This window comes from Myotis lucifugus, unplaced genomic scaffold, assembly GCF_000147115.1.
Source record: "Myotis lucifugus unplaced genomic scaffold, Myoluc2.0 scaffold_654, whole genome shotgun sequence".
Classification (NCBI taxonomy): Eukaryota; Metazoa; Chordata; class Mammalia; order Chiroptera; family Vespertilionidae; genus Myotis; species Myotis lucifugus.
The window spans coordinates 340,084-349,659 of NW_005871702.1; the positions used below are offsets into that span (position 1 = coordinate 340,084).

At 60.2% G+C, this 9,576-nt stretch overlaps 1 protein-coding gene across 1 annotated transcript; it reads right to left on the reverse strand.

Annotated features, from left to right (window-relative positions):
- Nucleotides 1-139: 139 nt before the first annotated feature.
- OAF (out at first homolog) lies at nucleotides 140-9,104 on the reverse strand. Its single transcript, XM_023746316.1, has 3 exons — nucleotides 9,090-9,104; nucleotides 1,314-1,694; nucleotides 140-517 (listed from the first exon to the last, which is right to left on the reverse strand). The coding sequence occupies exons 1-3, from the start codon at nucleotides 9,102-9,104 to the stop codon at nucleotides 215-217; spliced, it is 699 nt and encodes a 232-aa protein (XP_023602084.1). The 3' UTR covers nucleotides 140-214.
- Between the last annotated feature and the right edge of the window lie 472 nt (nucleotides 9,105-9,576).

Here is a 9,576-nt window from a genome sequence, read left to right on the forward strand (position 1 = left end):
GGTGTGAGAGGAAGGAGAGGCGTGGAGTTCTGAGAGGCAGGGCAGAGAGGGGCATGTGGGCACGGGAGTCTGCCTCCCCCCCCCCCCTGACCACGTGCCTGCGCCCATCTGTGCTCATCATCACCAAGACCAGGGGGTGGGACTGGCTGGGAATGCCCTTCCCGAGCCTGCGAAGCCAGCATTCTGTGCAGGTCCCTTCCCTGAACCCCACACCTCACATGAATCCTATCCTCTCTGATGGGCAGGCAGCGGGCAGACCCAGCGGACCTTGCTCCAGCCAGAACCGGACGTCCTCCTGGCGGGTGTAGATGGCGTCCGTGGCCTCCGCACACACGTTGTGCAGGTGGGGACTCAGCAGGGCCCCCTGGCTGAAGTTCACGGCCATGTCCATGTGCAGCTGCTCCAGGCCCCGCGCCTCCTCCGCCTGACGCACTGCCCGTGGGTTCTTCTGTGGGAGGAGAAGGGCCACTCCCACCAGGTCTCTGGATGTGCTGGTGGTCTTAGCGCCTGGGCCAATCTGAGGGGGCATTCAGGAATACCCAGCCCCCCTCCAGCTGCAGGGACGCTGATCACCTGCCCACATCCCCCATCACCTGTCCCCATCACCTGCCCACGTCCCCCATCACCTGTCCCCCATCACCTGCCCACGTCCCCCATCACCAAGCCAGACAGGCCCAGGCTGGTGGTCTTAGCGCCTGGGCCAATCTGAGGGGGCATTCAGGAACACCCAGCCCCCCTCCAGCTGCAGGGACGCTGATGCTCAGAGTGCAGCCGCCCCTGCAGCTGCCCCGCCGTCCTCTGAGGCCCCACGAAGCACCCAGTCCTGCTGTCACAGGGACCAGGGGGCAGGCTGTCCGAGGAAAGTGGCCTCTGGGGCCCATGCTTCCAGGAGACCGAGTGTCCCTGGGAAGGGCAGGCACAGGGGACAGGCTAGGGCAGGTGGAGGCTCTGAAGGTGGTAACGTGCCCAACACCACCAGAGAGTGAGGGTGGCCCCGGTCTGAGGCAGATCCCCTCAGAGTGCGAGCACCCAGCCGCACCGTAGTGGGGGCACTGACTTTAGGGGCTGGAGGAATGGAAGTGGAGGGCTCAGTACAGATCAGGGATCTGGGGTACAAGTTCAGGTGCGGCCAGGGCAGAGTCAGGGGGTTCAGGCCTGGAGGGTGAGGCAGGGTACAGGTCCGAGTGCCAAGGCCAGGTGCTGGCGGGATGCCGAGGTGGGTGCAGGCTGGGGCCTCACTGGCTGCAGGGGTGGGAGCGCTGGGGCAGAAGGGGGAGCGCTGGGGCAGAAGGGGGGGCGGCGGGCGGCCTCACCTGCCGGAGCTTGGCCATGGCCTCGCTGGGGATGATCTCGTGGTCGCGCAGCCGGGTGACGAAGCAGAGGGCCTGGAACTGGTGCTGGCCCTTCTCCAGCTCCCCCAGGACCAGCGCCCGCAGGATCTTCACGTGCTGGGGGGAGGGCAGAGGATGCAGCTGGCTGGAGGGGGCTCCAGCGCCCACCCAGCGCTCAGTGCGGCCCGTGAGGCCACCACGTGGACACGGCCGCTTGGACGCCTCCCTCCTGCAGGTGTAGGAATTATCTTCCCCATTTAACCCAGCGACGGAAGAGAGAGAACACACGCAGGTGTGCCGTGGCACCGGACAATTCCCCCAGGAGCCGCCAGAGAGATGGCCAGAGCAGCGCCCCGGACAAGCCTCCCCGCAGGCACCGGGTCATCGCCAGCGCTGCCGGGCACCAGGCGGCTCCGAGCAGGGCGGCCAGGCCTGCCCACAGGGCCAGGGCTGCGGGCAGGGGCTCAGCGCAGAGGCGGAGCTTCTCTGGCTGACTCCTTGTTCAGGGTCACAGAAATGCCTGGATGTGAGTGCTCCTCCCAATGCCCCCGGCTGCTGCCCCCAGGCTCCTGCGCCCCATCTCAGATGGGTCGTGGGGGCAAGAGAGGTTTCCGGCCGACACCCCCACGAGCCGCCTGCAGCTGTGGCCGCCTCCTGGCCTGCGGGAGCTGGATGGCTCACCGTTCCCTTCCCTCCTCGCTTCCCCTTTCCCCGCGGGGACTGCCCGCCTGCTGGCGAGGGCTGCTTCCTGTCACTGACTCACTGCGGGTGGGATGGGATCCCTTCCTAACTGCCAGCTGAGCCCTGGGCTCGGCCCCCTGCACCGGGGGTGCCCCTGCCCTCATCTCCCTCAGTGCCTTGCTAACGGCCCCCAGGGAGGAGTTCCCAGGTCCCGGCCAGAAGGGGCCTAAATCTCAGGGCCCTGCACTGGCAGGCGGCTCAGTGGTTAGCATGTAGTCCCTCCCGTGCAAGGAGGATGGTAGGTTCAATTCTTGGTCAGGGCATCTGCCCATTTTGTAGGTTTGAAGCCAGTCGGGGCGCATGCGATAGGCAACCTATCAGTGTTTCTCTCTCACATGGGTGTTTCTCTCCCCCCTCTCCCCTCCTCTCTCTCTGAAATCAATTTAAGAAAACATTGTCAAGGCCCCCTGCCTAGGAGATACCCCGGTGACCATGACAGTCCTGGTCTGGGAGGGCTGATGGCCCTGCCTGGCACGAGAGGGTGGAGTCCGTGCAGCTCACCTGTCCGCGCTCGCACCCTGGCCTCACGCACTGGCCAGTCCCCCAGGGGCTTGCTGCCCACCTGCTCGAGCGGAAGGGCTCTGAGAAGTCTAGGCCCCGGTCCCTGATCCCCCAGCGAGGGCCGTGGTTCCGTCCAGCTCTGCGTGTGTTGGCCGGCACCAGGCGCCCCGGCTCCCTCAGCCTCTGTAACGCGGGATGAGAGCGGTGCCCGGCAGGGCTGTGGGGAGGACTCCACGAACGGGCGAGGAGGCATGGAATGCCCGCCCGCCGGGGGGCTCAGAGAGGCTGGCTCCCCATAAATCCCTGCACTGCTGAGGGTCCCAGGCTCGTGGGGAGGGCGAGTCAGAGCCTGGGTTCACCGGCTTCTGCTCAGCAGGAAATCCGTCCTCGGGCCACAGGTCGGGGTCTCCGTGCCCCACCAGCCGCCCGGCCTCCTGCCCCCGGGGTCAGCTGAGGGGGCACTGGAGGCTGGGGCCCTCATGCAGCTGCCACTCCAGGCTCAGTCCTGCCCGGAGACTTCACACGGACCCCACTCCCGGGCATTTTCAGAGTCCAGAGCGCTGCCCACTCCCCGCCGACCTCCTGGGGAATTCTCAGCAGAGCCTTTGGAGGCTGAGGCTGGTCTGGAGCGCTCGGGGTCTTTCCAGACCACGCCTCCTGCCAGGCTGCGGCTGCTGGCCCCCCGCCGAGGGACGGCACCTGCCCACCAGCAACAGAAAGCAATTGTTGTTGCTGCTGTTAACCTCATCCGAGAATTTTCCGTACAAACCATGGCCTCCATTTCTGAATCGCAGAGGACGGCGATTGGAGGGGGTGACTGCTCCAGGTCATGGGACCAAGAGGAACCGCAGCCAGAGTTTAACGGAGGCAGCCTGACCCCGGAGGCCGAGGTCTCTTAACACACGCACCAGTGCTCCCAGGTCGGCGAGTCTGCCTTCCTGGATGCCCGGCCACAGAACCTGACGCGCAGGCCCAGAGAGGTCGTGCTGCCTGCCTGGGCCACACAGCTGGCGGGGAGCAGAGCCAGGAGGAGACCCTCTTCCGGCCGTGCCTGCCCACTGGTCACCTGGCTGGGGATGCGGCAGCCCCTCCCCCCCACCCCCACCCCCACCCACACGCCTCTGGGTGACCAGTGAGCAGCAGCATCCGACACGAATCGGAGCAAGACGAGGCGGAACAACCGTGACCGGCCTGTCCTCCAGCCTCTTTAAACCCTGACCTGTCCCGTCTTCCCCGTCCGCACCTCCCACTCGCTGGTCCCCGGGAGGGGAGGGGCAGCCCTAGTTTCTGGATCTCTCTGACTCTCCCAGCCCGACCAGGGGCCCTCCACCTTCTACTCCCTCTACCCAGGGTCACTACTAAGGCTCCTGGGCCCTTTCCCTCCAGCACTGAGGAGGGGCTGGGGGAGGACCCTGCTTCAGAGAACATCTGGCCAGATTCCACACTCAGGCTTCCTCCTCAGGAAGAACGTCCTGGGATGACCCACCCGGATGTGGCCTCGCACCCATGACAGATGGCACAGCTGGCAACGAGCCCACGGCAGGCTCGAAGCAGGGTCCTCGGACCTAGGACTAAGGGTCCCTCTCCCACCAGCTCCTGGAACCTGCGCTCGCCAGGCACGGGCCACCAGGAGGCGGCGTGGTCCCCGGGGCCAGGGGAGAGGTGGGGCTGAGTGGAGGTGAGGCGAGTGGGCCATGGAGAGAGCGCTGCCCAAGTCCTGGTGTTCTGTGTGCGACGCAGGGCGGTACATGTGAACAGAGGCCCCGGGGCCAGGGCCACCTGCCCAGTGACCTCGGGGGATCCGGATCTCTGCACCCGAGTCGCCACGTCTGTGGAATGACTCTAACCAGCAGCACCCTCCTCAGGGGATGGCGCGGAGGAGGGCGCGAGGTCCCAGGACAGTGGCTGACCTCTATGACCTGCGGCCCTGGCCTGGCCGCTGCTGGCTCGACTGCAGAGGCAGGAGGCACGTTTCCGTGGAGACGCACCTGAGACCCGGAGGGCGGGTGCGCTCTGGGCCTGGACGGCACAGCCAGCCAGCCGGGAGCCTGCACAGCCCGGACGGAGCAGGAGGGCGGGCAGGACCTAGGCGAGGCCCTTCAGAGGCCCCTCCGTCCTGGCACCGGGGTCTGCACACAGCGCCCCGCACCCTCCCAGGGCCCCAAACCCGGCGCTGGCCCTTCCAGCACCAGCCACAGCAACGCCAGGACCTTCCTGGGCTGCCTCCTCGAAGGACAGCCTGGCCCCACCCGCGCCCGGAGCCTGGAGCCCGGAGCCCGGTCTTCCTCACACACCTGCTGCTTCCACACACTCACAGGCCGGTGCGCGGTGTCTCAGCAGGGCCCGGCCCAGGCTCGCTGAGGCTCAGTGCACAGCCCCACTCTGCACACGCACAGCTGCGCATGCAGCCCCGTCCCTCCCAGCCCCTCCACGGAGCCTCCCTCCCAGACTGTCCTCCCTCAGACCCCCTCCCCGCCCCTCACTGAAAGTCACTGTCCCACACACCCCTTCTCCCCAGCCCAACAGCCTTCCCACCCTGGCACACAGCACCTGTCCCCACACCGCCCCCATGGCTCCTCCTCTGCTCTTCATCCCTCCTGCCTACGCCTTCCCCCCGCCAGCTCCAGCTGCCCCCCCTCTCCGAGAGCCGTCTGCAGAATGCCCACCCGGTGGGTGGGAGACTGGCTGCGCCCCCCAGCCTCCACCAGGAAGCTGAGGACAAAAGGGACAGGATGGGGCCCTGCCCCTTCCTCATGCCCTCCCCCGGGCCAGGCTGGACACCCCCTCTCCCCGGGGTTCCTATGAATCAGCTGGCCCCCCTATTCCCCAGTTCCCCCCTGCTCTCCACAGCCGGCACCCTCCCCTGGAGCTTCCTGTCCCAGCCTCCTTCCCATCACACACACCAGGGTGCGCAATCCTGAGGCCGGGACTGAGCCAACCTAAATATTGACTCCTCTGCCCCTGGCTGGGCTGCTCAGGCCAGTGAAGAGGGCCAGCCGGGACCCACGCCTCCCAGCCCCGTGCTGGCTGCCCTGCCCAGTGCCCTTGAACACAGGGAGTGGAGTCACCCCCGAGCTGGCCAAGCACCTCCCAGGCTGGTGCCCAGGGACATGCCCACCCCCATCAGGAGGTGTGTGCACGCCCTGAGGGCCAGGCTGGGGACAGAGCTCTTGTCACAGGGCAGTGCCCACTGCCCCCTCCACCTCCACCCCCGCCCCAGCCCTAGGGCTCTGTCAGCCAAATCCCAAAGGTCACCACTGCCCTGACCCCGTGGGGACAATGCCCTGACCCCGCCAGGCCCAACAATCTGCTGACTAGGCTCCTAGGATGGGGCTCAAAGCTGCCTCTCACCCAGATTCCAGCCGGACCCTTCCGCTCCCTCCTTCACTGAGACCCCTGGGGGACAGCAACATAAACACCTTCAACCTAAAGGACAGAAGCGCCCACCAATGCGCTGGTCCCTGCGCAGAAGCAGGAGCTGGGACAACCGCTCAGCAGGCGAGGAGAGCGCGGCCTGCCCGGGCCTGGCGGGCACCAGCTTCCCGTCACGTCCACCACGTCTGCTGGGCAAAGGCCTCGCCTGCACCTCCCACGACAAGCCCACAGCCCCGCACTCTGGGCCTGCTGTGCGCCTACAGGTCTGAGCTTGGGGCTCAGAGAGACTATGGTGTCAAGCCCCACGGCTGGTGAGGGTGGGAAGGTGCACAGTGCATGCTCCGCAGCAAGGTGGTCCCACAGCCTGCCCCGTCTCTCTAGCTACAGAAGTGGGAGGAAGGGACCAGTCTCAGGTGCAAAGATGCCAAGGGGTTGATATTCAAAATTCACCCGGCTAGCCTGGCTGGTGTGGCTCAGTCGTTGAGCATTGACTGTTGAACCAGGAGGTCAGGGTTCGATTCCCAGTCAGGACACATGCCCGGTTTGCGGGCTCGATCCCAGGTGTGGGGCGTGCAGGAGGCAGCCGATCCATGATTCTCTCTTATCATTGACTAGTAGCCCGGTGCACAAAATTCGTGCACATTGAAAGGGAATTAATTAGAGGAACGTAATTTGGACTCACTATTTAATATCAATAATATGTGAGCGTGAGGCAGTCCGAGTTTCTGAAATTCAATGACATGAATTTTAGCTATTACTTTGCCAAATAAATGGACTTTACAGATATCATTTAAAAGAGCATTCAGCTCAATATTAAAAACTCTGGCTACCAAGTCAGGTCTGTTTGCAACTTTTTGCCAGCGTTGTAAATTGTTTGCAATACCTGCCCATTTGGGGTTGCATGTCATGGTTACGAATAAATCGGGCTTGCCATACTTCGTTACAATTGCCATAGCATCCTGATATCGCTGCTGCATATTTCTGGGACTAACCTCAGAAGATGATGGAAGTATTATCATTTTACCAATTGACACATTGTCATTTTCAGATCTAGATTTGAGATAATCCATCAAACCACTATATTTTTCAACTCTCAACTTAGATTGGTTTGCTTTGATGAAATTTATCCGATTGGCCTCCATTTTTTAATACGAATCCACGATAAACTGTTGAGTTAATTTTCCTGCATTTAAAATAGGATTGAAAGTGTCCCGCACAAAGATGAAATCCATAATACTGCATTTGTGTGACTCGTGTCCTTACATTTTGTCTAGTATTATTGTCGATTACACTGTTGTCTCTGAGTCTTAATGCAATATCTGTCCCCAGCCTTTTTCACCATGTGGAAAAAGAATAGGATATGTCATTGCATCTAATGTAGGAAACAGGATACTGATTTGTTTCATTTTAGTGGCATTTGGATTATTGGGATCTGGTTTACAATGAATGAGCAAGTCCCTTTCAAAAGGAGGTTCTCCATCTTCGTTTCTGAATATGACAGCAACCTCGGTTACACGGGGAGAATTATATCTACCTGGGTCACTGTTACGCTCGTATTTAATCGCCATTGTTACTTCTGTGGGAGCAATACCTTTTGCTGCTGCTTCAGACTGGGCTTCCTTTTCTACCTCATGTAGCATCTTGTACGATTTTGTTAATTCACTTATTTCATGCATGAGGTTGTTGATGTTGATCATGAGTCTTTCTGAGCAGCCCTGGTTTTCTGGCATTGCTAATCTTTTACTTGTAGCTTCAGCTGTATCCAAAATATAGAGTTGAGCAAATTTCTGAGAAACACCATCCGAAGGATGTAAAGTTCCAGTACAGTGATAAACTTGTCCGTGTATTCTAAAACAGTATGGCCCATATCCTGATGGCGATGCAATATTTGCACCCATGGAAGCAAAAGCAAAAGGACTATTTATGAAACGAATATTTTCCATGAAATTTTTACTGTCAGAATCTTCGTTTGTCATTAATCTTTTTAAATATGCCGAGTAATCTGGAAAATGTATATCATTTGGACAGACTTTCCCTTTGCTACAACATCAAGTAAATTTACCACCGGATGGGTTTTCATCTGAGAAATTTAGTGATAGGCAAAATTCACATCGAACAGTCATTCCACCACAACTATGTTCGAGGATTGCATCCTCATGTACTCCATTTTCGCTGAGAAGGCAGTTCCTACCAGAATTGGTAGTACTTGTTGATGACTGTTCTCTCGACATATTCTGTCGTCGCCACCGCCTTCTTTCAACTTCAAAGGCGCGTTGGTCTTTAGACATTTTCTGTCGAAGATGCCGCTGTTTTTCGGCATCAGAGCGACGTTTTTCCAGTAGCTGATGTTCAGATACATCCTGTTGCAGGCGCCGCCTTCTTTCAAGATCAGACGCACGCTGCTCTGCAGACACTTTCTGTCGATGACGCCAGCATCTTTCGGCTGCAGAGCTACGTTGTGTCAACAGGTGTTCTTTAGACATAGTCCCACCTCTCTACTGTCACGGTCTGAGATGCAGGTGAGTGAGAGTCCTGGCTGTCAGGCTGCTGAGAGCTGTCTGACCAATGGCTGATTCTGGCTGATTCTGTGGGGGTGGGACTTCCTCCTCCCTGCTGTCAGTTTCCACAGCTGTGATGAGGAAGCTGGGGTGACAGAGGGAGCCCTGCTCTATGTCCAGCGGTCTCCTGCTTTGCCAAGTCCTCCAAACCTCCCGCTCTCCGCCGGCAAGGTCCCAGGAGCCCGCGGGTGTGGCTAGGTGCGGGTGGCCTCTGCTCCCTGACCGGCAAAAGTCTTAGGAGCCGTAGGCGTGGCTACGGACTCACCTCCCAGGGCCGGTGAAAGTCCCGGGAGCCCACAGGTGTGGCTTGGCGCACCTCCCAGAGCTGGCGAAGGTCCCAGGAGCCCGTGGCCGCCGTTGCCTCCTGGGGCACTTGACACCTGCGTATGCAAATTAACCGCCATCTTTGTCAGATAATTTGCATAGTCACTCGGATTGGCTGGTGGGCGTGGCTTTGTGGGCGTGGCTTGAGTGTAGCGGAGGGATGGTTAATTTGCATGTTTCTCTCTTATTTTATAGGATGTTTCTATCACTCTCTCCCTTCCTCTCTGAGATCAATGAAAATATGTTTTAAAAATCTCACCTTGGCCCAGCCCATGTCCGCACCGAGGCTCCTCTGTGACTTGTCCCTCTGCACCAGGGGGTCTGCCGCCTGCTTCTTCCCTTCCCACTTCCGATTCAGGCCTCTTCAGCTGCCTGGGAGGGGCCTACTTAAATTCCACGATACACAGCCAACCCGGTACCGTGGAGGGATCCTTGGGCCCTAATCCTGGACCATAACGCCGGGATCTTGTCGAAGGCACACCATAGCTCCCAGCCGCAGTGTGCACATCTGCGACACAGGCAGCACTGACTTCCTGCTGCACGGGGAGGGCCAAAGGAGGCCAGAGGTGTGACCGCAGCTGACAGTGTTGACATGAGTGTGAGATCCAGAGGCACACAGCTCTTTCTCCAGGCGGCCCTCTGTCTTCCTGAGATCACCCCTCTTCCGCCGCCCGCCTCCTCTGTGCAGCTGGGGACCTAGCAGGAAAGAACCCCACTTCTTCGCCTCCCCACTTCTTTCCTGCAGG

Bases quoted from the DNA above. Each gene is read 5' to 3' on its own strand.
- OAF (XM_023746316.1), bottom strand. The intron at 518-1,313 runs GTGAGGCCGCCC...ATGCCCCCTCAG, and splicing joins CCATGGCCAAGCTCCGGCAG to ATTGGCCCAGGCGCTAAGAC.